The sequence below is a fragment of the Buteo buteo genome, chromosome 19 (genome assembly GCF_964188355.1).
Source record: "Buteo buteo chromosome 19, bButBut1.hap1.1, whole genome shotgun sequence".
Classification (NCBI taxonomy): Eukaryota; Metazoa; Chordata; class Aves; order Accipitriformes; family Accipitridae; genus Buteo; species Buteo buteo.
This window is the reverse complement of record NC_134189.1, coordinates 28,746,545-28,761,108: the sequence shown is the minus strand read 5'-3', so window position 1 is coordinate 28,761,108 and position 14,564 is coordinate 28,746,545. Positions and strand designations below refer to the sequence as shown.

General features: G+C 44.5%; 1 protein-coding gene across 1 annotated transcript in view; it reads right to left on the bottom strand.

Moving 5' to 3' along the window:
- SCUBE1 (signal peptide, CUB domain and EGF like domain containing 1) overlaps nt 1-14,280 on the bottom strand; it is a 210,821-nt gene extending 196,541 nt beyond the window's left edge. The window contains exons 1-2 of the mRNA XM_075051294.1: nt 14,172-14,280; nt 11,243-11,365 (exon numbers count right to left, since the gene is read on the bottom strand). Of these exons, the coding sequence (XP_074907395.1) occupies nt 11,243-11,365; nt 14,172-14,259 (211 nt within the window). The 5' untranslated portion in view covers nt 14,260-14,280. The remainder of the gene's footprint in view (nt 1-11,242; nt 11,366-14,171) is intronic.
- Nucleotides 14,281-14,564: the final 284 nt, after the last annotated feature.

Genomic DNA, 14,564 nt, shown 5'->3' with positions numbered 1-14,564 from the left:
TCCCATTCTCTGGTCTCTAAAGCACATTCTGCGGCAACACCCTCACCCTGAGAACATTAATAATCACCAAATCAGCATGATGCATCACTTTTTTTTTTTTCCCCCAGTCAAATTTTTTACGTTCTGCGAGCATGATGCCTTGTTAAACATAAGGACTGACAGTGGTTCATGCAGTCCAAAGCACGGGAACAATGGTATGCAGAGTTTAGCAATCTCAAGCTGAGAGAGTAAATGAAAATTGGCTTTTATATTTCTGAGAGAACAGATCATCTGCTTATTAAATTGATTATAGGAATCAGAATGATATGAAGGTCATTTTGTCTATTTAATATTTTTGTCTTTGGTGGCTGTACTGTAAAACATCATCAGTAGCTGTGAAAGCATGGTCTTGAATTTGGTATGTTATCTATGGGGCCTACAGCACCAAACAAACTGCTCATGTAAGTTCAGGTCTAAAGCACCTGCAAGATGAAGGTCTTACATCAGCTTATTAAATGATCCAGACCTTTTTTTTTTTTCCTATTCCTTAGTCACTGAGGGAAAAACTGCGATCTTCTACAGCTCCAGAGAAGGAGCACTGTAAAGTAAAATAAGACAATATCTTCAATTTAATAAAGCACTTAAACAGAATTACTTTAAATGGTAACAACTTCTTAAGATTAAGCACATGCTCAAGTACTCTGATGAATCAAGGCATTTGAACAAAACAACTCTTCAAACTGTAATGTGACTGTATTCCTTTTGCTGAGCATCTTAAATGTGTAGAAAAGTCCTGAAATTTCAAGGGGGTCTGTCAGACCCTATCTTCAGTTTCTTATAACTCTGCCAAACATTTATGTACGGGCTAGTTTTCATGCAAGGTATCTGCTTTAAAGCAGGTCTTTTTTTCAGCTGAAATTTAAAACAAATATATACATACTAAAACAAACAAAGAAAAAACCCAGAAAGTTGGCTTTTTTCTAAAGTGATTATATGGAAAATTCACTACTTTACTATGTCTAAAAAATCTCCCCACATTACTTGACCAGATTTAATGTTCTCAGATTTTGTTTCCTGTAAGGAGGCAGGGAGCCACCTTTCAGTAGATTTCTTGGGACAGAAAAAGCTGGCCAAATTACAGCTGAAAATTCACCAAACAAAAAATAACCATTTAAAAAATCATTGGGGAAAAAAAAAATCACAATCAAATAAATTCTCAAGCTCAGCAGGCATCTGCTGAAATTTAGGTGGCTAAAGTTTCCAAAATGTCCTTCTTGGTTGGTGTTTTTTCAGCTTCAGGCTGTAGTTTCACAACACAATGGCTCCAGAAACTAAACCAGATGAGGAAATCTATTCACCTTGTCCACCACCACCTTCTCTCTGCCATGTGTTTCAGCCTCTATACCCCAATTCATTGCCTTTTCAGTGCAGAACTGCTTATAGGGCCGTGCTGTAATTCTTTGGTTTTTCTTCCACTTTTGGGGAGATAATTTCAGTGATATTCCTCACAGCGTAGCCCCACATCAATTGTCCCATTGCAACAAAAAAGCACGATCAAGCAAACAGGAACTTCCTAAATCAGTGCATTGAGGAAGTATTACTCCTTCTTCGACCAGACTGCACATACATTTCTCCTGCCATACATCCTCCATCTCAGGCCTACCTGAGGCTTGGTCAAACCTGCCCTTTAGTCAAGGCTCCCAGCTGTCCTGGTCTAGAACAGGGTTGGACTAGTACCATGGGTACAGAGACCATATCCATCATCCTCTTGCACAGGTACAGAGACTGTATGCACCATCCGTGATTCCCATTACCTCCACAGTGTCCTAATAGCATCAGAGTAGATGCTACCTGGCTCAAATGCAGAGGACACAAAAGCCACATTAGTGGAGTTTATTTGGGCAAAGGTTAGGGAAGTAGCAGAAGGTCACATTCCCCAACTGCTCTGTCATCATCCAACCAGAGGCTCCCTGACCACGTCATGCATCAGCTTACGTTGTGCCTCAGAACAAAGAACGTGTATTTTGGTAGTGCAATAGCCACACATGAGGACAGTCCCCATAATCAATGGGAGCTGACAAATGATGGCAAACAGCCATGCAAAGATGTCTTTCCAGCCAGCTATGTGAGGAAAGATCCATGGGTCTGCAGGGGTGGCAACAGCGAGGAATGTGCTGAGGGACAGGTGAACTCTGAGCTGGTGGTGGGGGCCAGGAAAGAGGTGGAGAAAAAGGAAGAAGAAAGGAAAACTCAGAGCTGGTGGGAGCTGCTTTGATCTGAAGACAGAACTCAAGAGAAGGGACCAGTAAAGGGTCCTCAGAGCTTGCAGCTACCAGCTCTCCAGTCCCAGAGGTCTTGCTGTGGGACACTAGCTCTCAGAATAATACTGCTGTAACTGCAATAAGCCACTGAGAGAGGACAAGGGAAGAAAAATGGAATAAAATAAGAAAGAAGCAGGTGAAAATACACTAGGAGAAGACAAAAGAAAGAGAAGTAGGATTTGCAGTAGGGAAATGACAAGGTTAAGAAGCAGCTGAGTAACAGAATATACACGACAATATAACAAAGACTGCAAGGAAAGAGGACTGCACCAGAAGTAAAGGTGACAGGTGAGAAAACATGGAAAACAGGGCAGTGTCTGGCAGATGTATGAAGAATGAAGACAAAAGAAGGACAGACTCTTACATATTGAGTTTAGTACATTCTATTTATGCTCCTTCATTTTATTATAATTTTCCTGGCACATAATTTACATTGTATATTTGGGGGAAAGGAGAAGTTCCTTCTAAATACCAAGTTTACATCACCACAGGAGGCCACCCTGGGTTCTGCAGCTTAGCAACTGTTGAGACTGATGAAATTTTATACATATAAGTTCCCAGAGTACCCACAGACCATCCAGCAGAGAGAGAGCTTATCAACTATTTAAAGAAGTGTCCTTGGAAAAAAATTGAGAATTAACATGTAATGCTGCTGAAGAATGAGGGAATATTTCTAGTGGCATGGTATTTGTTTATGCAAAATATAGTCATATATATTTGCATCCAAGAAGCATTTCTGGAGGGGGGGAAGGGGGAAAAAAAAAAAAAAAAAAAGAAGTTGGAGCAAATGTTCTTTTTCTAAGTAAAAATGGAAGATTTCCAAACTGGACCACCGGGGGAGCTCTTCACTGAAGCAGCATTATAGACTGCCAGAAAGTAGCTCTGAGAGGTAGGACAGGGTGGGGAAGAAAAGGGAGCAAAGGGAGCAGAGAAAACAACAGGGTGTGTGACACGTGGGGACTGATGGCACTGTGAGCAGTTAAACGAGTCATGTCATCCCAACTAAGGGATATTCTGGTTTTATTGGATAAACTGCTGAACAAAGTCAGAAAAATAAAGCAATCTGAGTAAATAAATTAATAACAAAATTAAATCAAGTCTCAACCCTGGCCAAAACAAAAGTCCTACTCAAGGAACAGAAGAAGCATGAAGGAGGAAAGAAAAAGGTATCATTATTTGTTAATTCACTTAGGCTGTAACAAAATTCTGTTTTATTACAGAATGTTCTCAGGAGTATTTTCTTGCTTGCTACTTCTTCTCCATCCCCTAAGAACTCCATTCCTTGAAGTAATTCAGAAAACTGGTAAGCTGGGAATCGAGTATTAAATGGTACCAGGCAATTAAAAACAAACAAACAAACAAACAAAAACCACAGATATTGAAGACCTCAAAATTGGATTCTGGGAAACACTTTTATCAGCCTAAACCAAAAAAGACGCATCAAGTTACCCAATCCAATGAGTAGGATTTACAGAGAGAGAGGGAAAAAAAAAAAAAAGAAAAAAAGTTGTTACTAGCTCAAATCAAAGAAGCTCGTTTACATTCTCCCTCCGCCATTTTTTGACAACATCTACTGCCTCATTCTGGAAGCTGCTTTCAGTGAAATCAGCACAATGGCTCACTCAGAGTAAAGCTATAATCTGTGTGAATAAAGCTGGGAAGGAAGATTTGACCCTGAAATAAAAATTACCACAAAACTGGGAGGTGGTAGAGTATCTCTTCCTTTGTGCTCTGATGGGCTGCTGCAAGCCAAGAGGACAAAGCCAGCATCACAGACTTGTAGCAACAGATCTCATCCAGAACACAGCCATTATGGAAGGGTGACATGAAATTCAACACATGACATTAATGCCATCTCTTAAGGTATTGTAACTGTAAAACTAGAAAGCACAGTAGCTTCAGTACCTAGTATTCACTACAGACCTCAAGATTAATGGACAACCAGTTCAAAGGTAATTACAACAGTGTCAAATTCTCAAGCACTAAACTGAGATCAAGTCACAAAATGGTTATACAGAAAATAAAATTAGAATAAGGATATGAACAAAGGATGAAACAATATTTAGGAAGAATGTTCACATTCCATCTTCCTGCAGCTTTTCAGAACAGGCAGACAAAGGGTGTAGATATTTGTTGTGTTTTCAGGGGGGAAAAAACTCAACACAAGAACACAGAGCTATTCAGAAAATCCTTCATTCCTCTGACATATATGTAGTGGGATATTATTAGTAGATATTATTAGTGCATTTGACCAAACCAACCTTCCAGAGCACCTTCTTGTAAGCAGTAGCAGTAAGACTATGGATGTAGTGATAACATTCAGCCTGAAATGAGTCAGTATTTGCAAGATCCCAGAGGATGACCCTTCCTTGAGGGAATGAATTCACCTTCTATTGCAGTTAGAAGAATGATCAATCAGGAAGAAGTCACTTAAGCCGCCTTGTTCAGTGGCATCACTGTTATTCAGCAGAGACAGACAGCACAGGCCTGAGCCCACTAAAGTTGTGCAAGCATCAAGATGCCCAAGTTTCAGAAACCAAAGGACACCCAACAGTGTTCATTTAGTCTCACAGGACATCATTGATAAAGATGGTCCACTTAAGAAAGAATTGCTGAGAGTGGATTGACGAGATGCCATGGAGCTCTTAAAAGAAATGAGATCATTGTTCCATTTAAAAGACATCCAGAAGCCCCATACTTACTTATCCCTGCAGACAAGAGGAGGCTTCAGTGTGAGATACTGGACTAGGAGCTGGGAAATGAGAACTCTGAAATGTCCCGTGCTGTTTCCAGGTTGACTGATTCAGAGCAGCCCTGTCACAATATTTGGATTCATTTTTGAAGAGCATGAGAAGAACACAGCAGATATTTGAAAGACTACAGTAAAATTAAAATCCAATGAGTGAGACCAGCTTCTTAAGAAAACAAAAGATAAAACAGGTGAACAAGTTTAAAACTGTAAGAAGAATATTAAGTCAAGCCTGGAGAAACAATCATTGTTATTCAAATGAGAGTGATGAGATAAATTTTCTGTATATTTTTTCCAATTGCTAAGATTTGTTTAAAATCCTTTAAAAACAGATCTAACAGGTGTAAGAAAAAACTTGTCCTCACACCCACAAAATTACTGAAGATGATAATGAGTGGTTTACCTATACCGTTTCTGATTCATTGTAAATACAACGAGCTCTCATTTTAAACTTTAGTGTACTGCTGCAAACACTGTGACTAGTTTAAATTTTGGCTTAGGGACATTACTGCACGTGCAGCATGAAGACAGAACTGCATGTGACAGACCCAAGAGTCTCAAACATTTGCCAAAGTAAGAAATTCGCTATTGTGTTGTTTCCACAAAATTAGAATTCCTAGTTCAGAAAAGGGGTTTTAGTTAACAGTTTAGAGATGATCTGTACGGTACTCTGTGCTTTTCTGTCTGCAGCAACAAACTGTCAGAGATAAAGCCAGACATCACAGAATATCAATGGAAATAACAAAATCTAGGTATATCAATGCAAGTGTCTTTCCAGATACCATACTGAGTATTTCCTTCCACTGTACACAGACAAATGTTACGAACTTTGGCAGAAGTTGCAATGAGCAGCATATCAGCCCCAGATTAGGAGATGCCTTGCTCGATTGTTTGGCTGTCCATTTTCCAGAAGATTCCTTCAGCTAAGCAGCCCTTAGATGAGCACTGGGGTTCAGAAAGGACAATTAGTCTGTGTTTCCAAATGGACATATGCAGAATACAACCTGCTGTGGGGCTGAATATACCTGTGATTGAGGCAGGAATGGTTTATCTTATTTTGAGATTGTATCATGCTTAAACCCAGTAAGGTGCTATACCTGGGGTAATCAAGAATAACAGCCCCCTTTGCAGATTACCATGACTACCTGCCTGTTGCCCTGGAATGATTACTTACATTAGGAAAAGGACTGCAAGTACATCAACACATGACATACATCACTAGAACTGCACAGGCCTACTCAACTAGCAGTCACGCAGAACTGCTGTTGATAGCACAAATTTCCAACATGAGCAGAAATCTGAAAAATCACCCTCTCAAGGCAGACTCTGCCAAGATACTTTGCCATGGTACATGTATGCTGCCCTCAGCAAGAAGTCCATCAACAACATTATGAAGCTTCATAGCGCGCGGGGTGGGGGGGGGTGGGGAAGCACGGCTGAAAGTTGTGAGCGTTTCTCTTCTGTACAAAGAGTTCAAGAAACGTGACAACTGTATGAGACCAATTATTATAAGAACTAAGAACAGTCATGCAAATACTATGAAAGACAGTAGAAAAAAACACACCAAGAGAGAAATCTTATTCAATATGGGAAAGCTCAGAGCAGAGCTTTGCAACCCCAAATCAACAGGTCCCAGTGAACATGTCTTAAGGAAAAATCATATTCACCCAATCACATCCTCTACATACTGTAGAGAAAGAGTCCTCCTACACATAAGGTATCATCCAAGAGAAAAAGAAACTAGAGCTAGAGCAACTCACCAAAATCACAGTTGCACTGGGGATAAACAGTAGGCTGAGCCAAAAAAATGTTTAAAATACAGAATAAAGTTAACACACTACTAACTGGATATAAAATGGGCACAGATGAACATCAACCAGATATTATACAGAGTATTTTAACTATTAATGGTGTGAGGGTTTGGAACAGCCTGAGAAGTAGCATGGGCAGAAAAACTTAACTAGTTTTAAGAACTAAACCCCTTCATAAACTGTTCAGTGACAGAGTACCCTACAACAGCAAACACGCAACATTCCCACTGGGGACAAAGGAGGCCCTGTCAAGGCCTAGGGAACCTCAGGATTTGGAATCCTTTTGAACGCTCTGGAACTTCCATTGCTTTGACACAATCTTCCAGCTAACAATTTTATTGAGATACCAACCTCTGGAGAGACCAAAGGTCCATGTAGAGAAGGTAAGGAGAAAGACCTAGGGAGCATAAAGCAGCACGCTTGCAGCTGAATGCAGGCCACTGCATTTGAGATACTGACTAAAATCAGAAGTAGGTCTGCCTAGGCAACTGAATCAGTTATCAATTAATAGATTTTGTATGTTGAATATAAATGGACAACTGAAAGCAAATATTTTTTTAAAGATTACTTGGGTTGGACACATTATTCTGTCCTATGAAAAAGCCAGCTAGAGAATTTGCGGTCAAAGGCTATTGGTATTATTATGTGATATGGGGAAATATCATCACAGCAATGCTGGCCATATGGCTTGACAAAGCATAGCAGATAGCTGGTTGAAAAAAAAAGGTAAACCAAAATCTAGAGAGGGAAGCAGGAGACAAGACACAGGAAGAATGAGCAACTCTTCTGTCTGAAGAAACAACTGTGCTCTGTGGAAATAGGTCAGCTGGTTCAGGCAAGAAGGCTACCCAGAAAAAAAAAAAAAAAAAGAAAAAAGGTAGGGTAGATCCATGAACTGAGAAGTCATCCCCAATCATCAGAAACTCAGGAAAAACCCAGTCCAAAAGACATTTTGGGAGAAAAGCAAAGTTCAGAAACAAATTCCCTGCTAAAGCAATTTAACAGACGGTAAAGAAAATGTTTCATTTCAGTGTAATTGCTGCTAGAGCTCTCCACATATCCTTAAAGGAATGCTTCCCTCTTATGTACTTCTCCCCGCCCTTTAGGTCAGAACAGCAAAATATGCACAAAATCCTGCACAAGTGGCTGGGGTCCACATTTCCTGCATTAACCTAAAGATTCCATTTTTTTAAACTACTCATTTTCTTTGAATGAAAAAATATAAACAAATACACAAGAGTACACAAAATACATATTCACATACTGGACATATTTGTACAAATATGTGCTCTACTGCTTTATAAAACTCAAGAAACATCAAAAACATGTTAGTTCTCATACTCTACCCCTTTCCCTAAAAATGGATTTCAAGTGAATGAAAGCAGTATTTAAGACTGATGTTTAAAGTAAATTAACATGCACACCTTCCTAAATTAATTGTAATGCCTCAGTATAACCTAAACTGGCAGCTCACTAAAATTTATTAGAAAAATTTGATCATACAGTATCATTTCTTTAAGTTCACTGCACTAATGCAATTCTGCTTGTTTAGTAAAAACTGGCTGTATATGAGAGCCTGCACTATAAGGGAGTTAGTTATGCTGTAGTGAATGTTCTTTAGACATGAAGCAATACAGGCAGTTTGCTATAAACTTAGTTACAGAGGCGCATTATCTGTACAAAAGACATCCTTTTCTCATAGGTAACTAGTTTCAGTGATCAAAAAGCTTATTTAGAAAAGCTCAGTTATAAAGATTCAGAATCGTTTAATGAGCCAGCTTTGGTTTTGGCACAACAAAAACTGTTTGGTGTATTTCGCCTTTGTTGTTACAACCACAGTCACTTTTATCTTAAAGATAATTTTTAAAGGCTTATTACAGGCATCTTCTTGTGACAGAATATTAAATACCAATCAATGCTGCTAGTCTGTTTATTTCTGTAGGTTTTGAATACTTGACCTCAGGATGCAAAATAAACCCACTCTATGTGAACAGCAGACCTGAGGCAGATCTTAGGTCTGCCACTGACTTGTATGACCCTTCCTTCACCTCTATAGTTTTGAGGTTACTCACTTATGAAAAGGACATAACATCTGCCTGCCACTGAAGGTACATAACTTCAATAGCAAAGTTTCAAAGTACTTTGGGCTCAAATTAAGAGGTACTATGTAAGTAATCTAAAATAAGGTCCAGAAAGGAAGCATCCAAAAATATTTCAAGCTTTCTGCTTATCCTGAAGTTTGGTACTAATTACAAACTTAAGATATAGAGCCGACTGATGCAAAATCTTTAGAACTGTTATTGTAACACTGTAAGAAAAAGTTATATATCATTAACAGTAATGCCTGGTTTAGGCAGCTTACATTCATTTACCTGACTAACGCTGGACAATTAACATCCATGCAGAACGTGTTGCAGTCTGTTCCACCTTGTCAAGCTTGTTGAACACTAAATGCCACCAGATATAAGAGTTTGACATCAGCCACAGAAATTCCATGATTCCATATATCATTCTAAAGAGAAATCTGATGTTTTACTAGTTACGGGGCTCTCTTTTTTACTGAGCCAAGGTAAGTCAGGCAAAGAGAAACATGTGTATTAAATAAGCATGAATATCAGTCAGGTCTACCATTAAACAGAGCTCAACAGCTAAAATAGGAGTAGTTAAAGCTTAAGGAAACTTGATGTGGAAAACTAATACAAGAACTACCAATTCTAAGAACGCTGTAACCTCCACAGCTGTGGCCTTGAGTACATTTTCTCTGCACAGAGCTCTTTCCCTGGAAGGGATGAATAGAGGAAGAAGTGGTGCTGAATGATGATTCTGTTTGCAAGAAAGAAAATCTGGCTTGCAAATGAACAGCAGCTCAGAGACACTAGAGCACCAAGAAGTGGACAGTAGGAATTTGTCTCTGTCAATTTAAGCCCAAGACAGAAAAATATGACAACCACAAAAATGCTTTACGAGGGCACTTGAACAAACACACTGGAAGTCCATGGAGAATAATATGTAGTTTCAAATTTTTGTAGACTTCAGCAAAGTCATTTCTAGGTCTTTAATCTTTTTAATGGACTCGCCATACACATTTTGAAAGTTTCAGTCTGCCGTAGAAAGAGAGAGAATTGTAAGGAGAAGTTTTATAGCTGCTAAGCACCTGCATGTAGAAAAAAAAAATAATCTTGCATCTTTTATTTGTAAGGCACTCTGCTGTGACTACAATATTCCTTCTTTTTACCAGAGAACAATCTCTCTGCTGAGGTTCAACAGACAAGATGGAGTTCATAAAACCTGAAATATGAGCGTACACAGTGCCTAACAAAACACGCTAGGTCTTTCTCAATTGTGTGGATTGATGCAAGGGCGTACAAAAGTAAAACAACTTTTTAAACTCTGCGCAAGTACATTAATCTGAAATAGTTCCTTCCAAAATAGCGTTCCACCGACTCAAAATATACACGATCATGACACACGCACAGTGCCACAGAGGAGCAAGCTCCAGCGTCCTGTTGGCGTTGACAGAGAAAAGCACCTCCTGTAACCAGCCGGGGGGAAGGAGGCTCTCGCTGGGGGAGAGGGGTGTCGGTAAATCACACGTTAGCCAGGCGGAAGGTGCGAGCTCCCCCGTGCCTCAGAGGAACCCGAGGAGAGCGACCGGGACAGCCCGCGGCAACGCCGCGCCGGGCCAGGGTGGGGAGGCCGCGGGCCGGGCGGCGGCGGGCGCGGCCCCCGCGGCGGAGGGAGGGGGCCCCGGCTCCCCGCAGCCCCGCCGGCCGGCGGGAGATGGGCGTGAGGCCTCCCCGGCCGCCTGCCGCCGGGAGGGACGGGGCCACCCGCAGGCACGGCGGCCGCGGCTACTCTCGGCGGCCAGCCCTCCCCGCCGGCTCTCCGCCGCGGAGCGAGCCAGGGCCCCCGGTCCCCAGGGCCCCCGGTCCCCAGGGCCCCCGGTCCCCAGGGCCCCCGGTCCCCAGGGCCCCCGGTCCCCAGGGCCCCCGGTCCCCAGGGCCCCCGGCCGCGCCCCGGCGGGGCGGGCCCACGTGCTCGGCGCGGCGCTTCGAGCCCCGGCGGCAGCGGGCCCAGCACCGCCCGGGACGAGCCGGTGCGAACCCGGGAGCCGCCTCGGGAGGAAACGGACTCCCACCCCCTTTTAGTGGGTTTTTTTTTTGAAGAAGAAGGCGGCTGGCGGACACGACGTTTGTGACGCGGGACAATTAGCAAAAGCAGCAGGGGGATGCTTGCCAATAAACACCGAGACTTGAGGTTAAGCAGCTGTAAATCTGCATTAATCGTTTCAGGAATTCAGCTATTTACAAAAGCTTTTACAGAGCAAACAAATAAGAGAAGGGAGGGGAGGAGAGAGAGGAGAGGAGTCGAGCTGTCCTTACCTTCACATTGTTTCCCTTCGCCTTTATAGCCTGGCTTGCAGATGCATTTGTAGGATTTTGGTGTGTTTTGGCAAATTGCATCGATGTGACAGTCATCCGTAGCTTCTGCGCACTCGTCAACATCTGGAAGCACAGAACAAACCCCAAGGGGACAGATGAGAAGGGAGACCTGAGACACAGAAAACCATCAAGGACAGATATTCCCCTTGAAGAAGCTGTTTGCTTGCCTGCCTTCCGAGTGTCATCCTGGAAATGGGAACATCTAAGGTTAAATAACTGAACAAACCAACGTATTATTCTTAAGTCACTCATAAGCGCCGCTCCACCAAGCTAGAGGGACTCGGTCCCACGTTTCTGCATTAGGAAATCATTAAGACATACTAGAAATTAGCATCTGCCATATAGGTCTGGTACTGGAGACCCACATCTTAGTAAAACAGAGCGTTTAAATGACCTGTAAGAGGAGGGAAAAAAAGCCCATCTGCATATTCTAGCAAAGAGATCTGCTGAATTTAGAAAGACAGACCCTAGTTTAAATAAACTAGGCTGGTGGGGGAATGAGAAGAAGAAATATTTGAACAGCAAAACCACATTAATCCTTTTTATTAAGAGGGAAAAAAATAAATAAATGGAAGACCATATGAAACTCGGTAAGTTAGCGTGGAGAAAAGCAACCTGCAATAACACCATCTACATGGACTCAAACTCATTTAGAAGGAAAAGGTCCCAGCAGTCTTCCTGGCCCCTGCCTGGGCGGGTGCCTTACTGGTGAGCCGGACTCTGAAAGGGGGGACCCAGACCGCTTTTCTTGTTTTCAGGGTAGGAAGCCTTTACAAACACTTCAGTGACGGGCATTCGTTTTCTCCCCCGGATTTAAAGAGGATGGGGGAGGGAGGAGGATGAGAGAGAGTCGAGATTTGGTAGTCGTGGGAATGTTAATGAAGTGAACATAGGAAAAAAAAAAGCAAAAAAAAAAGCACCGACCTATTCAGGGGATGGAGCGTGCTGTTAACATGGGGACATTTCAAGCCCTGCCTAACCTAACCTGCCCTGCCCGCCCCGCGCTCCCCACAGACGGTCCCCGGCCACCCCGGCACCCGCAGCGCCCTACGCGAGGGGCTGCGGCGGGGCCGCCGCGGGGGGGGCGACGCCGCCGCCCCGGGGAGACCGGCCGGGCCGGGCCGGGCCGCCCGCCGCTGTCAGCCGCGGCCGCCGTGTCACTAACGCACCTCGCAGGGATTCCCTCACCGTTCCACGCCAGAACCACATCTGGGGCTCCCGGGAGGAGAGAGGCGGGCAGGCGGGCAGGGGAGCGCTCTGCCCGGGAGGGGCGGGTGAGCAGCCGGCTAACAACCAGCAGAGCTGCACAGAGCGCAGCCTCCCTCCGTCTTGGGGAGTGTCGAGGAGAGAGGGGTGCTGCGGAGGGAGGGGGGCACCCAGCGGGAGACACGGGCGGTTGGTTTCGTGCCAATTAGATTAACAGATCCTCAAAAAAGGTGCACTAAAGTGAAAACAGTTCTATTGTGAGCTTGAAATCCTAACGCTAATTGTTGCAGAAGTGCTCGCTCAGCCCTCTCCAGTGATAACACATGGATCCTTCAAAGTCACCGGGGACAGGAGGGGGCTATTTAGAGAGGAGAGAATCATCAGACCTTGTGGCATGGCACACAGCAGAGAACTCCTCTGAGAGGTGCAGACCAGGACGGCCCCGCGGGGCACCTCAGGGATCCTAGCAAGAGAATCGCCTGGACGCTGTATTGTTGGGGTTTTTTAAAGAAAGAGGGGAACAGAACGCAGAGCGTTGTATTTTCTGGAGACACGCAGGACTGCTGCAATCTGTTTCCTTCTTTCTTGTCCATTCGTTTATTTTAACCGCTGAGACGGTTCAGATCTAGCTATGATTTACGTGAATTAGCTTAGGGGATCCAAGGGTGTTGCCCAGATCAGACACAGATCCAGTCAAGCACAAAAAGAAAAGAAGTTTTTTGTTAGTTTTTTTTTTTTTTTAAAAAAAAAGCCTTGGTTCATACTTTTGACTCATTAAACCGGCACCCATCTCCCATCAAGATCAGCAAAAGTGACAGCTGGACTCTTTATAATGCCGTCAAAAATTCAAACTGCATTGAGCCAAGGGGGACATTTCACAGCAACCAGAGGATGCCTGGGAGTCAGGCGTGAATGCCAATGAGTCAAATGAAAGGGCAAAACCAAATATGAGCCCCTTTCTGCTCCACATCTCACACTGCATTTCTTGGACTTTAAGAACTTCTACGCTGACTTTGTTCATTTTGTTGCCTTTAAACTCTTGTATCTGAGGAAAAGGGATTTTTCCGCCCGCCCCCCCCCCCTTCACCTTAAAGGATTGCTTCTAGCACAACTTCAGAGACTGCATACACATCTTTAAGAAATTACTTTGGGCTTACAACATTCCTAGGCAGATGGGGTTTGGGGCTTGTTGTTTGGGGGTTTTTTGTTGTTGTTGTTTTTAAACACCGGAGCAAACACTTAATATCATTCCTGCTATTAAACAGATACGAGCGCGGCTGTTAAAAAAAACAGGTCTTTGGGTTAATGCGCAGCCAGGGAAAACCTGTGAAGATGTAACAGCCAACGCTTCCCCTACGGAATCTCTAGGGTTCAGCACAGATTTACCTCGTAGGCGCTCAAGGAAAGTAACTTTTTCTTCCCCGTCTCTCCCTCCAGACATCCCTTGGCTCCGGCGGTGTCAAACACGCGAGAAAACGCCTCCCCACTACAACTTCCAACACCCCCGGCGCTACTAGCAGCGAGAAGTGACCTCCCCCTCAACACCTTACACCGGGGAGAGGAGAGCGGACAAACACGGTCCCCCCGGGGCCACGGCTCCGCGCCGCCCGAGCCTGGGGAAGGCGGCACGGCGGCGCAGCACCCCCCCCCCCCCGCCTCTTACCTGCGCCCCCGCTGCCTCCCGCCAACCTGCCGGCCCAGGCGAGAGCGAAAAGCAAACAGCAGCGCCGCGAAAAGCAAACAGTGCCCATGATAATGATGCGATCCCCGGCCCCCGCTGCCTGTCTGCGATAAGGGACGCGCTCGGGGCCGGCCGCGCGGAGCCGCCGGCGCTGACGCCCTGACAGCGCCCCGCTGATTCGCCGGGGCTCCCGCGGCGGGGGCGGTGCCGGCCGCCGGGGCGGGCCGGGGCGGGCCGGGCCGCCCCCCGCCGCCCCCGGGACTGCCCCTGAGCCCCGCCGGTGGGGGGGGGGGGGGGGAATCGGCGAGGCGGTGGAACTCTTCCCCGCCCCGAGAGGTGTCTGCTAGTCAGGCGCGGGGCGCTCAGCGGCCTGAT